This window comes from Furipterus horrens, unplaced genomic scaffold (genome assembly GCF_987537825.1).
Source record: "Furipterus horrens unplaced genomic scaffold, mFurHor1.1.pri manual_scaffold_4, whole genome shotgun sequence".
In the NCBI taxonomy this organism is placed as follows: domain Eukaryota; kingdom Metazoa; phylum Chordata; class Mammalia; order Chiroptera; family Furipteridae; genus Furipterus; species Furipterus horrens.
This window is the reverse complement of record NW_028327174.1, coordinates 187,349,921-187,372,919: the sequence shown is the minus strand read 5'-3', so window position 1 is coordinate 187,372,919 and position 22,999 is coordinate 187,349,921. Positions and strand designations below refer to the sequence as shown.

General features: G+C 51.4%; 1 protein-coding gene across 5 annotated transcripts in view; it reads right to left on the bottom strand.

The window, feature by feature from the left end:
* RGS3 (regulator of G protein signaling 3) overlaps positions 1–22,999 on the bottom strand; it is a 111,752-nt gene that overhangs the window by 49,653 nt on the left and 39,100 nt on the right. For 4 of the 5 annotated variants that reach the window (XM_090274604.1, XM_090274606.1, XM_090274607.1 and 1 more), the window contains 5 exons: positions 22,464–22,660; positions 19,793–19,876; positions 14,298–14,409; positions 8,254–8,297; positions 2,527–2,649 (listed from right to left, as the gene is read on the bottom strand). In XM_090274604.1, coding sequence (XP_090130730.1) covers positions 2,527–2,649; positions 8,254–8,297; positions 14,298–14,409; positions 19,793–19,876; positions 22,464–22,660 — 560 coding nt within the window. Of the gene's footprint in view, positions 1–2,526; positions 2,650–8,253; positions 8,317–14,297; positions 14,410–19,792; positions 19,877–22,463; positions 22,661–22,999 lie in introns of those variants that run through there. The other variant, XM_090274598.1, reaches the window with a different exon arrangement.

The following is a 22,999-nucleotide window of genomic DNA, read 5'->3' as shown; positions in this document are numbered from 1 at the left end:
CAAGCACTTATGTTTGTCCAAGGCATATCAGATTTATTATGTTTGGCAAATTTGGGGAGAACTTTGCATTCCTTAAAATGTTTGAAGAATCCTCATTCAAAGGTATCAACAAACACTGTTGAAAGGAACCAGGTTGAAAAGGGGCAGCATAGGAGTTTGGGGAGTTGCCTTGCTAACCCCTCTTTCCCCAGAGAGCCGTTTGAGTTGGAGGGGGAGGGTTATACAGGGAGTGGGTTAGGCAGCGGTTTTCATTGCTCAGCAGAAGGCAGAGCGTCCAGAAAGAACAAAGAACAGACGTTAATAAAGGCATGCTACTCAGTCAGGACAAGTTGGCCAAGCCGGGCTCCCTTTGCTTAAAAAGTGAGAAGCCAGTGTCCGAGCTCTGCTTGACCTTCCCTCTTCTCTCTCCCCTGGGGGACAGCACCCCAGTAGAGAGGCTGTGACCCAGCCCTTGGCAAAGAGGTTCACAGTTACCTCTGAGTCTGCCAGGACCTGACAGAGCTGAGCACAGGTGGGCAACCTGTGGTGGCTGGACGGCCACCTGGGTCAAGTCATTAGGGCTGCTAAAGCACTCCTGCAACTACACAGGGCTGGAGAACATCATGTTTACCAAACTTTTCTCAGGGAGCATCTGTGAGTCACTAGGAGGAATAAGTTGTATGGTGGGAGTGCGTGCAGTTGGGCAGTGAGACCCGCAAAAGCCCTGCTGAATAAAAGACCGTAACATAACTGCCTTCTGAGGACGGCGGGCCATGTCGGGCGTGCAAGGCTGGGGCCGGGCCCAGGTCTCAGGGGAGGAGGCAATTCCGAGACTCTCCCAGCGGTCAGCCTTTCCTTTACCTTTCTCCTGCCTAGCACACAACTTCACTAAACACATGTTTAAAGAGTTTTAATCTGAAGAGGCCTCTATAGCTCAGTGTGGTCCAAAAGCCAGGCCTCAAGGATCAGTCAGCCACGCCCGCAGCCCTGCAGGGACCAGAGCCCATCTCAGAAACCCAGCCTATCTTTAGTCAACCAGTGATGGCAAGACTCCCCAAGGTACTGAGGAGGCTGCTGCCAACACACTCCAATCCCAAGAACTCTGGAGCTGCAGCAGAAAGAACTCTTTCTCCCACACCAGAAGGAGCTAAGCCCAAGACACAAGAGAGCTGGGGGACAGACACTGCCCTACTGTAACCAACCCGGGATCAAGAGCACAAGGCAGCCTCCAGCCTCCACAGGTCTCTTCTCAGAAGGAGATATGAACAGTGGGAATCAGCCAGCATAGCAACAAGCAGCCTTGACGGAGGTGGGGGCAGGGCACCTCCCACAGCTACTGAGCACCTACTGTATACCAAGCATTGTGCTATGAACTGTATATGCACCATCCCGTTCGATTCTCACAACACTTAGAGGGAGAACTATTATCCCCAGATGAGGAGAGTAAAGCCCCAAGTTAGCAGGGTGACTTGCCCAAGGTCACACCACCAGTCAGCAGCATAGTGCGACTCAAAAGTCCATGCTCTTCCCACAGTCCTCCCTCATCAAAGTTATTCTTGCCCCCTGGCTAGCGTGAAACAAAGTAACTGTCAAGCCTGAGATTACAGAATTCTCAGACACTTACTCCCTTAGGGAATAGCTGCGGAGCTGCTGTGCACCACCGCCCAGGCACCTCTTCCCCACCTCCTGTCCTCCGCAGCCCCCACCAGCCCCCACATGCCTGCTGCCCAGGGCACAGTGGACTTAAGCGCATCAGGAAGAAGCAACAAGGCCAGCAAGTTTACAGGCTGCTACTTACTGTCATTCATCACTTTCTCCGCCTGTCCAGTGGACCAACCACCTGGCTCCTTTTGCAGCCAACCAGACCAAATCCCCCAAACAGCCAACACTTTTAGCAAGTGAAAGGCCCTGAGCGACTCAGAAATGGGGAAATATGACTGTGCCTTGTGGCTGGCATCTGGGTGACAAAGGCCCAGCTCCCGTCCCATCCCCTCCATAGGCACGGGACCAGCTGAGGGGGCCTGGTCCAGATCAGCCTCAGATGGCAGTCTCTAATCTTCCCCAATACTCTAGCTGGCCGGCCCCCAGGTCCCAGCAAACTCCACTTGGCTCCAGTGGGCTGTGACCTGCATTGAACTGATAGAACAGCTTCTGCTGCAAACATCCCCTCCCAATTATGCACACCAGTGCGCTGCCCCTGGCCCAGCCCAGGCAGTGGCAGAGGGGGACCATATGCCCAGCAGCGCAGGGAGGCCAGCCCAAATCAGACCCTGCCGTGGGCAAACCAAAGAACAGAGCTGAGAATTGATGGGTCATGCTCAGTTTGGCCCTGTCACTCCGCTCAAGCCATATGAAACTCACTGACTAGACCCAGTGAAATGCCAAGGGGGAGAGACATTCAAGCACAGGCCTCCTTGCCAAGAGCTTGTTGTCCAGATCCAAGTCCTGAGCTCAGAATGGTCCTAAGCTCAATTCGGAGGCTCGAGGGTCCGGGCCACTGAAGGGAAGCCCGGCAGCTGGGGCTGCAGCCACTGGAGAGACCCTTACCTTGCTCAGTGGGGGCGAGGCCGCCAGCTGTTGCTGCTTTGCGATGTTCTCTGACAAGCACCAGCACACTCTCTTCTTCTGCTCCTGCGAGTGCGCTTCCAAAGTGAATAAGCACTCTGCCTTCTGACGTCAGGGAAAATAGAGAAAGGGACGGTCAGGGCTGCTCCCCGGTTCTGGGGGCTCCCAGGCCCGAGCGCATCCCTGGGCTCCAGAGGGCGAGGCTGCAGCAGGGAGGGGAGTGCCCACTAACAGCCACAAATGCACACTAATCCCCGGTGACATCGAGGCAGCCAGAGGAGCAGGGAAGCTGGTTTGGGGGCCAGCTGGAGAGCCCTGTGCTCCCAGGTTGGGGGAAGGGAAGGAGGTTGTGGTTCCCAAGACAGTGGAGGCCTGTGGAGAGCCACAGAGAGCAGTGGTGAGGTCACCCCCAGGGACTGGCAGCACAAAGCAGCAGCTGGGAGAGCACGTGGGGAACCCACAGGGCCAATGTCTCTGCCCTTCTGATGCTCTGTGGAGCCAAAGTCCCCTCCCCAGCTTACAGGACCCACTCTCCCACCCAGGGCACACTCATCTGACCACCAGGCCAAGGTCAGACAGATGGAAAGCAGTTGGTGGGCACAGTCATGTGGCCTCTCCAGCTCCACTGCTGCTGCCCTGCACATGAGCTGGGTCTGATCCATGACCGTTCAGCTCCATTGAGTGCAGAACAGTCTCGGGCACCGCTGTCATTTAAATCTCACTTTGCTGTTTAACCTTGTTAAGTGCTGCAGTCTTGTCTCCCCAACTAGACTAAGAACTCCTTCTTGGAAGGCCTTTTTCATCTGGACCTAGCACAGTGCTTGGCAAGTGATGCCTCGGTAAGCTCTGGCTCCCTGGAGGGACTCCCAGGATGAGGTCAAAGCCAGGCCAGCTTTGCGGGGACCTGGGGAGTGGTCTCCGGAGCAGTGAGAATGGGCTGGGGCGGGGAGGGGCGGTACAGCATGCCCAGAGCCATCGTCCACTACAGCATACTCTGAACCAGGGGATCAGGAGCTCTTTCTGACTCCGCTGGAATTTGATTATAACCGCACAGGGCTATGATTAGATGAACTCAGCCAGGGAGCGAAGAGCAGGAGCTGGATAGCTTGAAACAGAGGAGACACTGTTTTGCAGTTGGACAGGCCTGGTTTGAATCCTAGCTTTGTCACTTTCTAGCTGAGGTCCTCAGGAAAGTCTATATAATGGGAATGATAATGCCCATGTCTCAGAGCTATTGTGGAAGTAAGTGACGAAGGCCATCTCAGGCCTCAACAAACAGCAGCCATAGCTGTTTTTGCTCAGTATTTCATTCATTTAATACATATTTATTGAGCACCTGCTATGTGTCAGGGATTGTACTAGGCCTTGGGGGTAAAGGGAGAAATAAGAGAGGCAGAGCTCTTGTCCTCCATTTGGGGCCAGAGAATAAACCAATAAACAATTAAACAATATAATTACAAATTGTGAAAAAGCCACAAAGGGAGAGGTTCCTACTTGAGCCTGGTGGCCAGAGAAGGCCTCTCTGAAGAGGCAGCACTTAAGTGAGTCTTGAACAGTAAGGAGCCAGCAAAGAAAGTGCTTGAGAGAAACTCTTCTAAGCAGAATGAGCAGCAACTGCAAGAGCTCTGGGCTGGGCGGTTACCAGCATCACCTAACAGCATCTGGGAACATTCTCTACCACGCCATCCAACGCAACCCTAGGGATGCCACCCATCAGGGCAGGGATGCCTCCCATGCTAAGTGTTCCCTGGGTGCAGTCATTCCTCTCCTGGCCAAAAGTCTTCAGAAGCTGATCTTCCTAAAAACATTTAGTAGAGAGGGAAGAAAGCCTTGCCCCTGGTCTTCTGGGAGCTAGGTGGAGAGATAGGTGAGGCAATCCTATCACTTAACAACAGGTTTCGCCCTGGCTGCTGTAGCTCAGTGCATTGAGTGCCGGCCTGCAAACCCAAGAGAGATCATTGGTTTGATTCCCAGTCGGGGTGCATGCCTGGGTTGTGGGCTGGGTCCTGGTTGGGCGTGTGTGAGAGGCAGCCAATCAGTGTGTCTCTCACACATCAATGTTTCTCTCCCTCCCTTTCTCCCTCCCTTCTCCTCTCTTTGAAAGTAAAGAAATGAAATCTTTAAAAACAAACAAACAACAACAACAACAACAACAAAAAAAAACAGTTTCCCCCACTTTCCAGAACCCCCAGCGCATTACAGGGTAGGACACAAGACCCCAAGATTCCCCAGGGAGAAGTCAGGTGGGGCAGGAGACAAGGAGCAGACCCTCTGCCCCCAGTCTCATTGTGCTCCCCCTGCGAGGGGATAGAGGAGCGGGGAGTCGGGGTCTATGGGCCCTCTCAGCTTGGAAAAGGCCATCACCCCACAAAACTGGCCCTGGCAAAGCCTCCCAAATCCTTTAATCTCCCGAAGCCCCAACTCCTCTTCTCTTTCAGTTCTAAAGCAGGAATTCTGCCATAATAACACTTCCTTTTATTTAATTACCAATTTTAAAATGCACTTTCCCATCCATGTTCTCAAGATAAGTTTCTAATCTTAAGGACCTAACCCCAGGCCTGGCCAGTGGCTGTCTTAGATGGGTACACATCATTAGGAAGCCCTTACTCCCAAGACTCTTCTTGGGGTGCTGCCTAGTGCTTTGAGGCTGGCCTGGCCAAGAGAGACTGCATGGAGCCAGCTCCCTCCGGGGGCGCTGAATTCCCATCTGCCTAAATCTGTCTAAATGGGGGCCCCAGTGCCGTCCTGGCTGTCCCTGCATGGGAACCGTCACTCTTACCCCACTATGTGATCCAACCCATCAGTTGCAAGCAGACACACACCCTGACATCAGTACCAGGCTCCAAGATGGAGGATATACGCTACCCTGAAGGCAGAACTCATTCAGAGGCAGGGCCTCTTGACTGCAGAGTGGCTGCTGAGAACAGACCTCTCCAGGTGCTGCCGCACCGGGCCCAGACCTCTCCATTCAAACATGAGCAACCCCAAATCCAACCAGAAACCTAGCTCTTCTTGACCTCTTTAAAACCCCCATCATGCCTCACTTCCTTTTCCCTAAGTTTATATCATCTCTGTGAAAACTAAAACCTCTTCTTGTGCTAACTGATATTTGTTCACGCACTTTGACAAACTTCTCCCCATGACCCTGTGGTATAGCGAGGAAGGAAAAGGCACAGGTCCTCCTGCTTTTCAGATGTGGAAACAGAGGTTCAGAGAGGTTACGCTGGTGGCTCCAGGAGGTCTCAGGAGGGGAGACGTTCAAAGTCCGTCTTCCATCTTCTCCAGAGCCTGTGATTTTGTCACATTTGTATAACTGCATATGTACATTACAGAGCACATGAGATATTCATTCCTCCTAGCTTTCTATTTAAAAGACAAATAACTCATTGGTGATGTCTGCAATGGGGACGAAATGAATATGGAAAGCTCTCCCCTGTTATGAAGCAGACAAAACAACAGTTACCATTTATTGAGCACTCACTGTGTGCCAGCCTCTGAGTAAGTAAGCGCCTTGGACATAGTATCTTATTGAATCTCATTTAATCATTACAGCAACCTTGCAAAATAGGCCTCATCGGCTTGTTTCAGAGATGAGTAAGTGACTTGCCCAGATCCCTCAGATGGCAGAGCCAGGATTCAAAGCTAGGTCTTTTTAACCCAACGTGCAGAATGAAATTAATGGAGCCTGTATCAGTTAGACAATGGCCCCTGGCCAACATGCACTGTGACTGAATGTCCCTGGTGCTCTGAAACCAGTAGTGGGTTGCATCTGTCCCATGGATTTGCAGGAGCTGAGGAACTCCTGTCCAGGGGACTAGAGACCCCACGGCCAAGGACTGCTTAGGGGAACCCCACCCGGGACCTACTGCTGGGGCACAAACAGAGCAGAGCAAAGTAACTGGGGCTGGCTCAATGCAGTGGAAAACCCTCTCTAAATCCCGACTCTCTTGCCCTGGTTTCTTCTCTGGGTGCCACCTGCCCATTAGGCAGTGAAGAGAAACCACTTGTTGGAAGTTCCAACTAAGATGTGAGTTTGGGGTTCTCCGTGGGATCCAAAACCACCGTGCCAAGCCTGTCCCACGCTACAGAGCAAGTAGGCATCTTGTCTCCCTTCATTACAGACATGCCTCTCATAAACAGCAGCCCATTAAGAGGAAAGAAAAGCTTCTGGCGGCCCATGAACATCAATCCCCCAACCCCTTGGGGTCAGATCACCTGGCACTTTACTGAAATAAAAGGCTCCAGATCAATATCCCTTCATCAGTCTTTGGAAGGCTAGGAGGTCCCAGTTCCCAGGAAACAAATGAGCAAAAGTGCTTTTCTCAGGGAAAAACAAACCCAGCTTGGCAGGAAGCTCTCTTGGCATTAAAGAACCTGGAGCTTCCTATTGCGCCCTGCCAAAGAGAATCGGAATCCAGAGTGGTGAGGGGAGAGGGGCAAATGCTCTGTCTCTTCCCAGCCCGGCTCACAGCTTCTGAGCTGTGCCCTGGGCTCTGCAGAACTGAGCACTCTTAGCTCTGAAGTGCCTCCACCAGCCACTCCCAGTGCCTGGCGGATGTGCTGACACAGGGGAGGATATCCACCCTCTTCTGAGCCCTCAGGTTGCCATTCCAGACAGCAAGGGTCCCCAGTTAAGCTCTTACAATGTGCACAGCCCTTTGCAACTTTCTGATCTCCCCTGAAGCTAACTTAACAAATCATCTTCTCCCCAGAGCTCTGTTTACCTGAGGGGACTCTCTTGAAGGCCTGCACCTCTTATCTTAGCGAGGAACTGAAGGAATGATTTTCAATCACAAGTGACACAAACATTCCTTCTCAAAAGGGTGTGCTCCTCTTGGCCAGCCAGTGTAGACCATGAAACACCCACAGGGTGTGGCCACTGCAGACTTTCCCACAAGTCCGACAGGTTCCTTGGGCTATTGCATGGGACAGATTTAAGCAGAAGCAGAGGACAAGAATGGGTCTAATGAATCCTTGCTTGGAACAGAGAGGTCTCCTACTCATATTAGCAGAGACACAGGTTGGTAATTTTAAAATTCACTAAAAATCTAAGTGAATTTGATGGCTCAGGAGCTCTCAGCTTTTTCATCACCAAGAACCTCTGATTAAACCCCTGGTTTAATATTTTACCTCCCAAACCATATCAAGCAATAAACTGTTTGCTCAAATTTGCTCAGCAAAGGCATAGATAGCACTGCCCATCCAGCTCCCAGTCAGAATGGGATAACCAGGAACACCAATCACACTGAGCAGATGCCATCATTCCAGCCCCACAACACAGACACATGATGTGTTCTTTAGCCTATACTGTCTGGCCCAGGTAAAGGTACAATTACCTCCAGGCCACTTTAGACACTGACAAGACCCTTAGGAGGGGTCCTGGGTGGTACTTCCTGGAAAAGGAGGAAGGAAGAGGCAGGCACAGGAATGAGGGCAATCTCCAGAGGAAGGGCTCCCAAATAAACAGGGTGATGCACAGCTGTCAGGTGCTGGAGATCGCAGGGTCCTCTGCTCTTCTATACAAAAGTAAGAGACCCAGGGGCTGTATCCTATTCTATAGGGCAGGAAACTGTCACATGGAACCTGCCCAGGGCCACTGCGCAAGGGGGATGGAGGTGGCATCAGAACCCTGGACTAGAAGCCATCCCAACGTCTCCCCTCACGCACCAGGTCACAGATGTCTTCCCAGATTATGAGAGAAGCACTCACCTCTGCTAGATACAGCACACAGAATTTCAGGTCTCCTGAAGAACCTTTGGGAACAAAAAGTAAGACTTGCATTAGAATTGGCTGCAGAGTCTCAGCAGTTTGCTCAAGCACAGTCAGCTGTCTCACACAGAGGGCGACGTGTGGTACTTCCTGGAAAAAAGAGAAAGAAGCAGGCACAGGAGACAAGGAAGGCTCTGGAGGAAGTGCCATATAATAACTAACCAGGTAGAGGCACAGCAGTAAGGCCTTCGCCTGCGGGTCAGCCTGACTCAGAGATTGCTGAGATCGCACCCCGAGGAGAGGTGGCCAAGAGCCCCCTTTGGACATCAAACGGCCAGGTGCAGGGGGCTATCATCCTTCCCAGGGGGCCTCTTCCCTTCCACACTCTCTGAGATGAGGGACATGGCAGCAGCACACATTTGGGTTCTCCTTTAAACATTCCATTTCAAATTCGATTTTGAAATTCAGCAAGGAGCCACTAAGTCACTGAGTGGGCCTCGTTTCCCCCAAGGATTCAGGGTCTGTGCAGGAAGGAGTCCCCAATCATGGGCTGGGTGGAGCGCAGACATGGCCTCCCAGCTCAGGCCCGACCCCTTGGTGTGTTTTTCTACAACCATCTGACTCCCGGTTGAAAATCCCAAAGTCAGCCATCTGCCAGGCCCTCTCCTCCAGGAGGACAGTTGCCCCTCCTCCAGCAGAGGAGCTGTGGTGCAATCCCCATCCTAAAGCAGCAGATGATTCAGTCAGCACACTTTAGACGCACACGGGCTAAGAGATGACCCCAGCTGTTGCGGACGGTTTCCTGATGGAGGACCCTTTGGAGCTTGAACTCAAGGTGAGAAGAAAGGGCCTCCCAGAGGTGGGGACAGCAGGCGGAGGCTGGGAGGTGAAGTGTAAGGTGTGCTCAGGGATTAGCCAGTGTGGAGAAGAAGCCCTGCCCTCCTCTGGGACACCTCCCCCGCCCGCCGTAGCCTGCGCCTCACTGGCCAAGCGTCTGGGCTCAGGCTGGGGATGGTTCGTGACTTCCCGTATCCCAAGTAATAGACCTTACCAGGTCAGTTGTCATTTTTGAAGAAGCAACCATACTGCCCCATCGTATAACAGCGAACACTTAAAGCATCACAGAACTTAACAGCGGCACAGTACTGCGTGCCAACCACTGCGCCGCGTGCTCTACCTGTGTGAGCTCTACCCCCGCGACGCCCCCTGTGAGGCAGGGGTTATTGCCGTCCGTGATTCATGTGAGAAGGCTGAGGCACAAATGGCTCGAGTAACAAGTCCTCGGTAGAAAGGCAAAGAACCAATATTCCACCCAGGACACCTGGCCCCAGAGCCCATGCTCCGAACCACTACATACCCACCTCTCAAGTTCCTCTGCCTGCTCCAAGGAACCAGCCCGTGCTGGGCTCAGAGTAGACCCCTCCACACATACTTAAATCAAAGAAATTGTCAAAGAAATTGCAGCTTGTGTTACAAAGTAAAGGTGGCAAGGTACAAACAGAGACAGTGGGTCAAGCCCAATCCTAAGAAAAGCAGGGAGTGAGGCCCCTGTGAGTGAAGGCCAGGCCCCCTCAGAGCAAGCATGTGGGCAGTTCCCAGGGCAAAACCATTCCTTGGGCCAGGGGTACCAAACAGAGACAGATAAAAAAATCCCAAAGTAAATGTGGTTCACTTTGGACTTGGGCTGAATCCTACTTCTCCCCACCTAGAGGTGAGTTGGGAGGGAGGGAGCCCTGACTAAGAAGTCCGTCATGTTTAAGGACCCTGTTGTTTCAAAGCTTCGGCCACCTCTTTGCATTGCTGAGGGTGGAAACAAAAAGAATTGGTTTCTTTTGTTTAAGAAAACACACTGGGATGTTTCCTTGACTTTCCAGAAGCAGACCTTAGTGCCAAGAGAAAAACAAAAAGATCTAAGAAAGAAAATAACAGAAATTTGGGTTTTAGAAGCTGGCAGTGAGAGAAGTGAAGGCTCTACCTAAAAGGGAGGGGAAGGCCCCGGATATGGGAGCGTCAGGGAGACAGGAGGCTGAGGCTAGGGGAATGCAGCCCAGGACACGCTTTCCGTGAGGAGGGACCGCTGACGATGGCCTTGACAGCAATCTGTGCTGTGACACGCCCCCCACCCTCCTGCTCTGGCGTCTACCCCCCATCCTGGCCTTGTGCTGGCAGTGCTCTGAGGGAAAGACAGAATGGGGGCAGTGCCCAGCATGGCTCAGAACCTCAGAGAAGGACAACAAGGCTCCGGAGCCAAGGGGCCAGGAAGGAGTCGCAGCTGTGGCAAAGCAGGCCAACGGTGGCTGACCTAGGAGAGAGACCTTGGCCCCACCAGAAGCCCTTCTGAGACATCAGATTGAGCCCTGGACTCTCCCGAGTGTGGAAGTGGGGAACATGTAAAGGACAAGGACAGGCCCATTTGGGTTTCTAGCCAACACTCAAATGCTTTTGCCATTATGAAATGTAGCAAGGAGCCATTTGGTGTTTTGTTGGGCCTTGTTTCCCACCAATGAATGTGTGGGTCCATCTAGGGGGGAACCCCAGTCATGGGCTGAGTAGGGCTCAGCAGGGCTCCCCCCACCCAGGTCTGACCCCTCTGTCATTTTCTCAAAGCCCTCTCAAGGCTGAACTGAGAACCCAGACTCAGCCATTCACCAAGGTTTCTCTATCCTGTAAGACAAGCCAGAGGGTTATTGTCTCCATTTTCCAGATGCAGAAACTGAGGTCCGGGGAGGGAAAACCACGTATACAAGGCATACAGTAAGAAAGCGAGAGCTGAGATTTAAACCCAGGACCACCTGCCTCCAAAGCCTGTGTTCTGACCACCACCTCACACTTCTGCCCCCCAAACCAGTTTCCTTTGCCATTCTACCGGGCCACGTGCTCTAGAGGTGGAAGTTTCCCTCCCTCCACTCGCCATGGCGGCCAGCACTGAGGCAGGCTCTGAGGATGTGCTCAGAGACTGGCAGCTCACTCGGTTTCACTCCAAGCCTTCCAGTGGCTGGGACCTCAGCAGCTGAGTTTCCAAGACTGGGCACCTGGGCCAGCAGGGCGGTTGAACAGCCCAAGAATCAGCTAGGCATTTCCAGGCCAGCCTGAGAGACCAGAGCAGGCCAGGAAGACCCACTGGGGGCAGAAACACAAAGAGCCGCAAAGTCAGTGGGCGGCAGAGGCAGGAAGTGACCACAATGGGCCCTGGCTGGCTGGAGATGTCCCAATTGTTAGTGCCAGCTCCCTGCCTGTTCCCATTTCACTGCCATGCAGTCCCACTGAAGCCAGGGGACAGCTGGATAGGAGGGCAGGCGGGGTTTAAGCAGCCATCAGCCTGGAGCCCTGGGGGAGAAGGGCGCTCCCAGCCCCCAAGCTAAAACAGTGTTTCTCGTCTCCTTTCAGTCATTCATTCATTCACCCAACAAACATTCCTTGAGCACCCACGATGTTCTGGGCCTCATGATAGACCCAGGGAGTACCCTTCAGACAAGTCCTTGGTCCCTGGCTGGGGCAGATTCTCCCCGGCCAGGGAACATCCCTCATCAGCCCCAGCCCCCAGGGAAGGCGGGGTGTGTTCCTTGTTTACTGTCTTCTTTGCCCTAAATTGAACCCTTCACATATGTGAGTGTGAGCAATGCTAATCAGAGACCATCCGGCCAACAGAAACTCCAGCTAAGCCCCAAATGCATCTCTTAAAAGCCTCACTCAGGCCTTTGCTGCTGCAGTGGGTCTCTCAGGGCACAAGGGAGGCAGGCAGGAAATCAGGCGTGGGCTGCAGGCGAAGGGGTCACTGGAGTTCTGAGAACCCCAGGACCCACAGGGCTGTCTCAGGGGAGAGGCGCTGGGGAGGAGGCAAGGGCCCCACCAATGCCTGGAAAGAAATCTAAGCAATGGAATGTGCACCTTGAGTGCCCCGTGTTACTGCGCCATTTCCTTCACTCTCAGCTCCTGGGGTCCCTGGAGAGCCATACTCACTGTGTTTGTTCACCGACACTGCTGGAGAAGGGCAAGGCAATTTGTCCCCACCAAACCATCTGCCCAGCAGGGTCAGTACAGGCACGCACACGCACACACCCCTCCCATGCCAACCCAGCGGGCTCTAATAGCACGGTCATCTCTTGTAAGGAGTGCCAGCCTTGGCCACCCCCAGCTTGCCACCTGCAGGGAGAGAATGCGGTCCCCAGCCCGAGGAAGCCATGCTTGCACAAGACTGTAGCTCACAGGGGCTCAGCATCTGGAAGGTGTCTCTGCAACACCTCAAGGCCCCACACCCCCTACCATGACCTTCCACCACCCAGTGGAGGATGGGGCTCACCTTGCCTCTGACTTCACACCTGGGGTCTGGGGGCTCCAGGAGGGGAAGGCTCAACCAATTTCCAGGCAGGTTCCCCTGCCCCCGTGGGGTGGAGATTGGACACATGTGCACTATCCAGCCTCTCACCGCTACCTCAGGTCTGTCTGGGGACATCAAGGCTGGGAGGGAACACAAAGGACAAGCCCAAGAAGCCCAGAAAAGGGAAAGATCCAGCTGAAGTCACACAGCATGTTAGCAGCAAAGCTGAGCCCAGACCCCAAACTCCCAGCTGCTGTCCTGGGCTCTTCCACTGCCCTGGCCACTTTCATCCCAACCCCTACCAAAGCACAGCCAGTTTGAGCCCCCCCACCTTCTTTTCCCTCCCTCCTTTTAGCAGAAGGATGAGCACCACACTCCAATAAGAGTTGTGCTATAATCAGTCAATCAGCCCAGGATACCAGGCACTGCCCGCAGTATACCTCACAGCTCACTGGGTCCCAGATTGTCTGAGCTGGGAACGGGCAGATGCAGGGAGGAAAAGAGGGTATAGTGTGTGCACCTGTGTGTGCTTGCATGCACGCATGCATGCTTGGGGGTGGGCAGGACTTGGCATGGACGTGTAGGGCAAGCTGGTTAGAGGGAAGGAGGAAAGGGCCGAGCAGCCCGTGGGGGGGGGGGGGGCGCTCCCCGAGGGAAGGGCTGGCCTCTGAGAGATGAAGTAACTTGCTTTTTCCCCTCAGTGGCTGCCCTGAAAAGGCAGGAGAAAGCCAGAAGCCGAGAAGACGTTGTAAGTGACTTCCTGTTGGGTGGCGAAAGTGGAGGTTCTCACACTGCCTGGTGTCTAAGGAGGAAGGCCAGCAGGGGCCGGGCACACAGATCGGGTCTGCAAGCAGGCAGGAAGTTTTCCTGGAGCAAAACCCGTCAAAACAGAATTCTTTCGCTGGGTAATATTTTCCTCCCTGCCCCTGTCACCCAAGCTCAAACAGGTCTGTTGTTGTTTTCGTAATCTGGGAGAGGAAATCAAGCCCCTTTCAGCGGAGACCTCAGGCGCCAAACCAAACCGCTCGGCAGATACTCCCAGCTGGCTTCCCGTTCCAGAGTGGAGGAGGGCACGATGGAAAGTTTGGGGTAGAGGTTCACTCCACGCTCCCACATGCTCCTGCTCGCTAGCCCCCAGCCACTACTGCTCCGGATTCCTGGGGCTCCGGCCAAAGCAGTAACACTGGGTGGGGAAGGAGCAGTGGTCTCTTGTGCCGGATATGTGGGGAGTACAGTGGCAACTAGCACTTACTGGGCAGCTGCTGTGGGTCAGGTACTGTGCATACATGACCCAATTTAATCTTCACAACAACCTTCTGACACAATATCGGTATCCCACATTCGCACAGGAGGAAGCAGGCTCAGACAGGTTGACTAACTTGCCCAAGGTCATACGGGGGTAAGTGAGGGGCAGGGCCAAGATCTGAACATAGCTCTAAGTCCAAAGCTCTTCCCACCTCACTCCATAGCCTCCCTAAACATCTCCGGAGTAGAAACCTCCCAGCAAAGGTCGGGGTGTACAGGGAGGCTTGCCAGACTAGAATGGAGTACCTGGAGAGCCCACAGCCCAGGGGCAGGACCTGACCAGACATGCTCGAATGCCCTACGGACAGCTGACAGCTCCGCACCAGAGGGGCTGGACCCAAACTGACCACCCAGGCTGCCCAGGGCAGTGGACTCAGAACACATGGGGAGGGGGCCCAGGGCATCCTGGGCACAAATTTACCTTCCTGCAGCTTCACACTCTGGAGGTAGAGGGGATTCCTCAGGACATTGCAGCGGCCAGGCTCATCCTCTTTGGTGAAGAGCAGCAGGTCCGAATAGGCAAACAATGTCACCTGCGTCAGGTAAGAGCAAACAGAGTGGGCTCTTCAGCTGTCCCAGACGCCAGAAGCCACAACTTCCCAAAGGTCCGGGTAAGGAGTCCTTGTCATCTTAGGCAGAACCAGGAGCAGACTCAGTGTGGCCTCAACCAAGGGCAGTGACCTGCCCTGGAGTCAAGACCAACCTTTTGCCCTATAGTTTTCTAGACCTCCACTCCCCACAGTAGGAAAAAATAAACAACAAAAAAGAGGACCCTCACCCTCCATAGCAGATGGCCCCCCTGCAAGCCTCTCCACGCCTGACACCTCCCAGGCCCACGTCTCTGGCCAGCAGCCCTGGAATCCCCTTGGCTTAGAGCCACCCTTGAGCTGCAGGATGTCCCGCATCTGCTTGTCTTCTCTAAACATCTGGCTGGGAGAGCACTGGACTTGGGTTCAGAAGTCATGAGGCTCCAGCGCCCCAAGTAGTCATGAAAACTTAGTTAAGCCCCCCAAGTTTTCGCATCCGTGCAAACAGGGGGAGAGTCCCTGCCCCGCTCCCTCAGAGGCTCCCTTCACAAGCTCTGTGCAGACAGGGAAGTGAAGCACTGAGCTACGTGAGGTACTGTTACCAAACCGCTTGCGGTAATCTTAACTGCAGTAATACACAGTTTAAAAAGAAGCCAGTTACTTACGTTCCAATACAGACATGTGCATAACTTTTATCTCTTTTATGTGCACTAGCTGCTCCAAAAATAAAGGAGAAAGCTATTTTTAGACATTATAGATAAACCAACAGGCATGCTTAGCATATTTTTGTGCTGCAAAAATCTACTTGATCCTCTAATGCCACGAAAGATTACACTGTTCTCTGTTGTGTAAATCCTGCAGTGGCCTTTAGTCAAGAGCAATAAAATCTAAGTTTAGATTCTCCGAAGAAAACAAAATATGATTAATTATGTGAACTTCCCTTTGAGGTGTCGAAATCTGATACCTCATCTCTTCCGAAGTAAGAAGGGTCAGCCAGGACAGGTTGGCATGCGCTGCTAAGGGCCACAGTGAGTGTGTGTTGGACTGTCGTTGGAGTTTAAAAAGCCAGCATATGCCATTGAGCTATCGGATTGCTAAAATGGCCTAACACCTCGACCTCTGAGATCACTCCACAGAAATACTTACAAGACTGCATGAATATGAACCTATAATGATGTTCCCAGCAACATTTTTGTTTAAAAAAAAGTACATACACGGATGTTGAAGGGTGTAAAGGGACTCAAATATACGGAGACAGAAGGAAACTAGACTTCAGGTGGTGAGCACACAATGCAATTACATAATCTTAGAACCAATGTCAGCCCAATACATTTATTTTTTTTTTTTTAAGTACATAAACTAATGGCAGTGGGGAATGATGTGAAAAAAATAAAATAAACAAGAGAAGGGTAAAACAAATCATAAATGCCCATCAAGAGAACATGGATAAATTATGCTACCTTCATATGGTAGTATTTTATGCAACTATTAAAAGAATAAAGTAGGGCTATGAGGACAGAAGCTGAAATCTGCTCATCGCAAGTCAAAAGAGTACACTGTGCAAAAATACCAAGAGTATAATTGAATTTTGTGAACTAAAACTATAACCCTGTCTATATTTAACATTTTTTAAATGTGTGAGATACCACACTCTTCACTCTGGGGAATGGCTTTTACTTCATACACTGCTGCTTAATTTGCATTATTTTTCAATGAGAATCTGTTACTTCTGTAATTAAAAAATATATAAATATTTTTCAAGGACCACTTGGCTTCTCGAGAATAGCAGAAACACAGAGGTGCGAGGGAATCTGGGCCACAGAGACAATAAGAGGCGTCCTTGGGCAAGAAGCTCTCAGGGGCTCTGGCCCCTCTAATGGGACCAAACACAGGGCTCTGGAACGCTGGGCTGGCGATGATGCTATCTATCCCCCTTCCCAACACAGCCCTGTCCCAACACAGCCCAACATAAGCCTCCATTTGTTGAGCACTTACTTTCTGCCCAGGGGATCCTCACTTGTAAAGGACACCATTGCCCTCATTTATAGATGAGGATCCTGCAGCTCAGAGAGGTTAAGTGTCCTAAGACAACACAGCCGGGGGCCACTGCCCAGCTATGGCTGACCCCAAAGTGGTCACTATACAGAGGTAGCAATATATTCAATACTTGCAGTGGTCCTATCCCTGAATGTGAAAGAATCCAAGCAGGGACCAGAAAAGAGGAACAAAGAAGACCAAAAAATAAATAAAGTTAAGGGAGGGGAAGAAAATTATTTGAGAGTTCAGAAGGATTTGAAGGGTTAGCTGTCGGAGAAGTCTTCAAAGTCCAAACAATGAAAAGGAAAAGTCTTTAAACTCACCCAACACACACACACCCTCAGGCTCCCTGGCCCACACAAGGGAAACGTGGCAGTCACCTGTGGACCTACTTGGGAGCTGACAGGGGAAGGGCTGGAGAAGACAGTCTGTTAGGAGCCTGTACAGTCCAAAAATGGCCCAGGCCCAAAAAGGGCCTGGTCGATGCTAAGTGCCCAGGGGCAAGGTGCAGAAAGCCCCAGGCTGCTGCTCTGGCCCTGATTCCCAGAGCTGGAAATGTGGTCTAGACAGGAAGTGATTAAGGCATGAACGAAGAATTTCCCCAAAGGTTGGGTCACGGAAAGGACAGAGCTGGCACACAGCTGAAGGCAGGGCGAGCAGCGTGTGCCAGGGGAGGCAGGTGGGCCTCTCTCCCATCTCACCAGTGTCTTTCCACAGTGGCCCATAGTGGAGTGATGCCCATCTCCATGGCCCTGTTACCTGCTGCCCACCAAGTCTTCTCTACACGTGCTCCAAGGGCACATCTGTTTTTCCCAAGGGTCAAGGACTGAAGAATTGTTTGATTCGGGAATCCTTGTAACTTGGAGGATCCCTTCTCCCAAGTAGCCCTAACCAAGCTTCCTGCAGGAATCTGCTCTAAGGGCAGGGTTTGCAGAAAAGACCTTGGTGCCTTAGTTAATGATAAACTCAATGAATTAGTGTGTAAAGTGAGGGTGTGTCTGTCTTGGGCCCGTGTATTCCTGGAAGCTCTTAGCACAGAGCCTAGGACCTAGTACACCTGTAGAGGCTCAGGGCCTATTGTTTGAATGTATAAATCAGACTATTCCCTTATGTTGATTTGATCTCAGGGCACATTAATGAAGCCTGTGACTTCTGGAAGGGGTTGTAATGAGGGCACTTCATGATGTGGGTCTGGATCAGCTCACAAACTTTAGCAAACTCACACTCAGAGCAGAGACGGGACCAAGAGCCAAGGGGGAACATTCTCAGGATAAAGATTCTTGTTGACTGTAAAGGAAAACTTTCTACAATTTAGCACTCTCCCTTACCAATACCAGTGTTTGGAGGGCCTGCCTCTTCAGATTCAACAACTCCCTGGAAAACTATCAGCTGGAAGTTACAGGGAAGCAATCAGAAGACCAACCAACACTGCAGTTCTATGAACTTATTCAAGCCCCTCTTGAGCCGGTTTATATTTGGGGCCTAAATCACATGACAGGATACCAAGATACATGTATTTGCTTCCTAGCGTAATTCAAGAGAAACAAATATATTTATTCCTACTTGTCTTCAAATCACTTCTTTCAGTCTTCAAAAGGAGTCTTCTTGGTTCTAAGGCTCCAAAGATCCACTAGCAAAGAGTTTTGGGACAGACAGTAACCAGGCGATGGCTTCAGTGTGTGCTTTTTAGTTTGTTTTTAAACACACATGCCAGAGGCAGCATGGGATCATAGAAAGCACTGCTGAGCCAGAGATCCAAGTGCGAATCCTGGCTCCACCCCTTATGAGCCCGGAGCCCTGCAGGTCCCAGTTAATCTCACTGGAGCCTCAGTTTCCTCATCTATATAGCGGGGATAATTGTGCCTCTCCTGGGAGTGCAGCAAGAGCTGAGATCTGGTGTGTGACGTGGTGCACAGCGAGGGTTATGTAAGTGCTCAGTGTTTGCAGACCTTATGGCAAGTGGACAAACGAAAGAGCACATTTAGGCATATGTATGTATATCAGGGTGGCTGCCATTTATAAGTGCCGTCTTTGGAATCTTGTGAATTTATGCCCCACCTCACTTTCTGACCATTGGACACCTGACTTAGCCCCACCACACCCTCATTCACCAGGCACAGTTCCAAGTGACTTTTATTCCTAAAATTCAAATCCCCCCTCAGTAGACAAAATTTTACTCCCATCAAGGCAATTCAGAAGAATTGCCAAGGTCCTTAAGAAAGTTCCCCAAGAAGAGGTCTAGAAAAGTAGTGAGCAATGCCAGTGCAGTAGAAGTAAGCATGCAGTCTCCCTAGGGAGCTCCTTTGAAAGAGATGGTGCTCATTTGGATTATATGAGTTCTGGTCTGCTTGTTCAAAAAACAAAACAGAAGCAGCCTCCTGCTTCAGCCACAATTGCACATAATGTCCCAGCATGCTGGGGCTAAAAAGGCCCTTAGAGATCAGCTGCCGCAAATACACACACACGCACACGTGCGCCGTTCAGGTGAAAAGACTGAGGAAGAAGAAAGAAGTCGTGAGCAAGCCAGCAGCAGAGCAGGAGCTGCCTAAATGCTTCCTGCTGTGAAGTTTCCTGATCTTTCCACACCACTCCAAGCAGTCACTCAACCCAGCCAGCCACACTGCCAGTGTTGTCAGGGCCTGACCTGCAGCAAGCCCCTTACCCTCTCTTCAAGACCCCCAGGTAGTCTTGAAGATCCCAGGGCTCCTGTTTCTGCACTCAAGTAGGTTTAAGCTCACAGGACTGGACTGGAACCTGGCCAGTTCTGGGGATTTGTGGGTGAGTGAAATTCCCCGTGTCAGGCATCAGCAGGGGCCAGCAACCAGGAAGAGGGGCTTGCTTGATCTCCACACCTAGGCCTCTGCTGGCAGAGCTAAAGCCCAGGAGAAATCAGACTTATCCCTTAGAAGAGGATTTGGATTAATACAGACCCAGAAGACCTGCACAACTGATGCTCCTCTAAAAATTCTCTTTGGCTAACAGCTTTCATCTTCTCACCTACAAAGCCATTCATCACAGCGGGGAGGACCGGCCATCTCTTCCACTCCTTAGAGGAAGTCAGAACAAACAATGGGATGTCTTTAGGGGCTGGGAAAACTTTCCACCCATCAAAGATGGACTAAAGAGCTTTGAGAGGTAGCGAGTTTCTTATTGCTGGAAATGTACAAGAAAAAGCTGGGTCACCATTTGGTAAGGAGGGCATGGAGGGGGATGGAGGGCTTTTCAGATGTGCTCTGCCCTGAGATTGTACAATTCTACGATCATCAGAAAGCAAGAAAAGTTAGGGGCCTGGAGGACGGCCCAGGAAGCCCACCAGGACAGCCCACCTGGGAACGATGAGCGTCGGCCTTACCTCGGCAGCCTTGTTCCTCCCCTCGTACAGCAGCAGCTCCTCTGACAACAGGAGGGTCCGGGCAGGGTTACAGAGATCTAAAGGCTGAAAACAGAGTGGGCAGTTCAAAGAGACCTGATGGAGACGGGGGGGGGGGGGGGGGGGGGCAGGGAGAGACAGCTTGGCAAAGCCAGACACAAAAAAAGCCTGCCAGCCCTCCCTGCACCCCAAAACCACACGCCCCCTCATCCACAGATGGAAACAGAAAGACAGACGCTCTGGTCCTGGGCGGGACTGTTGCTGCCACCTTCACCACCAGGCCTCACCGCGAGAGCTATACTCTCCGGCAGGAAGTCCAACCACAGGTTACAGTCCTCCCCACCCCCCAGCTCCTCTGCGACTCTGGGCTCCTGGGACTTCCCAGGCCCCACACTCCCCCATCTGTCCTGTTCACGCCTCCCAGGATAGTCGCTGCTGTTAGGTCCAGGCTCTCAGAACACCTCTGGGGAAGTCTCAGGATACCAGACTAAGCCAGATTGGGTCACTTGAGTACCTTTGAAGGCAGGCCAGTCCCTGCTTTACATTCATGACACTTTGAAGTTAACTGACTCCTTCTTGCCATCGGTTCCCAGGGACCAAGGCTTACCCAAACCTCTTACCCTGCCCCATACCCTGCCCACCCCACAGGAAGCTCCCTAAGCTCTGGGCTTAACTTCTTGAGTGCATATTTACAACACGGCTTCCAGGCACCTGACACCAAGCAGGGCGCTGGAGGAGAAAGAGTGAAACAGATGTAAACGACACGCAACAGCCTGGATGGGTCTTACAAATAATGTGAAGCAAAGGAAGTAGGGCTCAAACGAATACTTGTGGTATGGCTTCATTAAAAAGCACTCAAGCCTGGCTCAGTTCGCTGGGAATTGTCCCACAAAGCAAAAAGCCACGGGTTCGATTCCCAGTCGGGCACATGCCTGGGTTGCGGGTTCTGTCTCTGGATGGGGCATCCGCAGATAAGGCACACGAGAGGCAACCAACCAATTATCACTCTCACATCGATGTTTCTCTTTCATTCTCCCACCCTTCCCCTCTCTCTAAAAATAAATAAATAAAATCTTTTTTTAAAAAGCATTCAAAAACAGGGCAAACCAAATATGTTATTTAAGAAAGCCCACATAGGTGGTAAAACTAAAGAGAAGGAAGGAAATGACTGTCATAACGTCAGGCTAGTGGATACACCTGCTGGGGAGAAGGGCATTCCGATCAAGAAGAGATATATACGTAGCCTCGGGAGTGGTGGCAAGGGTCTATCCCTTTATCCCAGTGGATAGCTGCCTTATAATTATCTGTTAAACTGTACATTTAAATGTTGTACCTTTTTTTTTTCTTGGTTTATATATTTTTCTATTTAAAATTTTTTACAACTTAAAAAAAAAACTCATTTTAGTAAATTTTTGTAAAACTTTAAAAATGAAAACAAAAAGTAACCCGTGGATGCCAAGACCTTTGTGGCTACATCCCAAGAAAGAGAAGAGACCGAGAGAAAGGCACAGGGAAAGCCCTGCTGATGGAGCTGCCTGGGAGAGGCAGGTCACCTGCCAGAGGGCATGGTGCCCTAAAAAATGTGTCTAAGATCTACTAGACAGCGATATGCCTAGAATCGGATGCCAGGAGGACGAGAGAAAGAAGTAATGATCAGAAAAGAAGCCCTTGGGACACTGTCACCTCTATGCTGCTGACGAGAGGATAAACTGATCAAATCTTTATGGACAGCAATTTGTCAATATGTATAAAGAGCCTTTAAAATGTTTATGACCTATGACTCAGTCATTTTACTTCTAGGAATCTCTTCCAAGGAAAATAATCAGAGAGGCAACTCATGCACAGGGATTTTCATGGCAGAGTTATTTACAAGAGCAAAAGAAGTTAGGCATATAAGTGTCTGAATAGAGAACTGGTTAAATAAATGTGGTACATCCATATGATAGAAGAGTGTGCAACCACTACAAAACACAGGCTCAAAGAGTATTTAATGATGCGGCAAATGTGCATGCAATTTTCCTTTAAAAAGAGCAACGGTATATAAAAATGCACAATAAGACCTGTTTGTTTGTTTTTTAAAGGTGTATATGCACACAGAAAAGACACCTAAATGCTCACACTGGTTCTACCTGCCTGGTGAAACAAATAAGGTTTGGAAATGGGAGGAAGAGAGGGAAGAGGAGGGGCAAGTAGGAGAAGGGAGACTAAAGTGACTCTCAGGTCACTAGCTACTACTGGCCAGATAGGTTTGCCTAGAAAAGAGACCAGACAAGATGCCAGATCTCAAGCCTCTGCCTTGGTCATTGCCAAACAAACCATGGGGGGAGCCAGAAAGCAGAAGCCTCAGCACACCAGCCCTGTGACCATACAATAGCAGCTGTAGAGTTTCTGGTCTGTCCCCAGAGAAAGGGGAGGTTGGGGAGAAGCAGGGGAGGTTGCTGGGCTCCTCTGCGCCCCGACTCCCATTCCCCCTCCTGGAGACCTGTGCTCCCTTGGTATAACCCCCAGAATCCTGAGCACCTGAAGTTATTCGTCTTTCCCTAAAGGACGCCCCCAGTCCTGGAATGAGGCACCGTCCCTGAGCCCTGGGGTAAAGAACCCTCCTTTTCTCATCTCCCCCAGAGGGAGTCCTTGGGGCCGGCCACCAGCTCACCTGAACGAAGACAGGGAACACCAGGACCTTGGGGGCCAGGGTGACATAGGTGCCATAGCTTGAGTGTGGGGTGTGTGGCCTCATGACTGAGCAGTTCTGGTAGTTCCCGTGGCCCTTCATGGTCTGCACCGTCTTCATCAGTCGAGACTTCTTCCCCAGGCCTGTATAGGACTTCCCTTTGCTGGGACTCCCTGATTCTGCAGAACAGAGACGGGAGACCGTGAGGCATGTCCATAACCCCTGCAAAGGGATCCCCTCTAAGAAATATGGAACAAGCTCAGCCAACAGCCACTTGCTGTGAGCATCTGCTATATGCCAGGCCCTGTGTACGGTGCTCAGACTATAGGGAGGCCTCAGAAGGTCCTCGAACCTCAAGGAATTCCCTCATAATGTATGAGAGATAAGGACACATAAATAAGCCACCACATGCCTAGGATGGAGCTGGACACCGCCAACCGTGATGAGGGGTGCAGACCCCATCTACAGACCTCAGGGCCTGAATCAGACCTATCAGTTTGGCCTCATACTGATAAAAA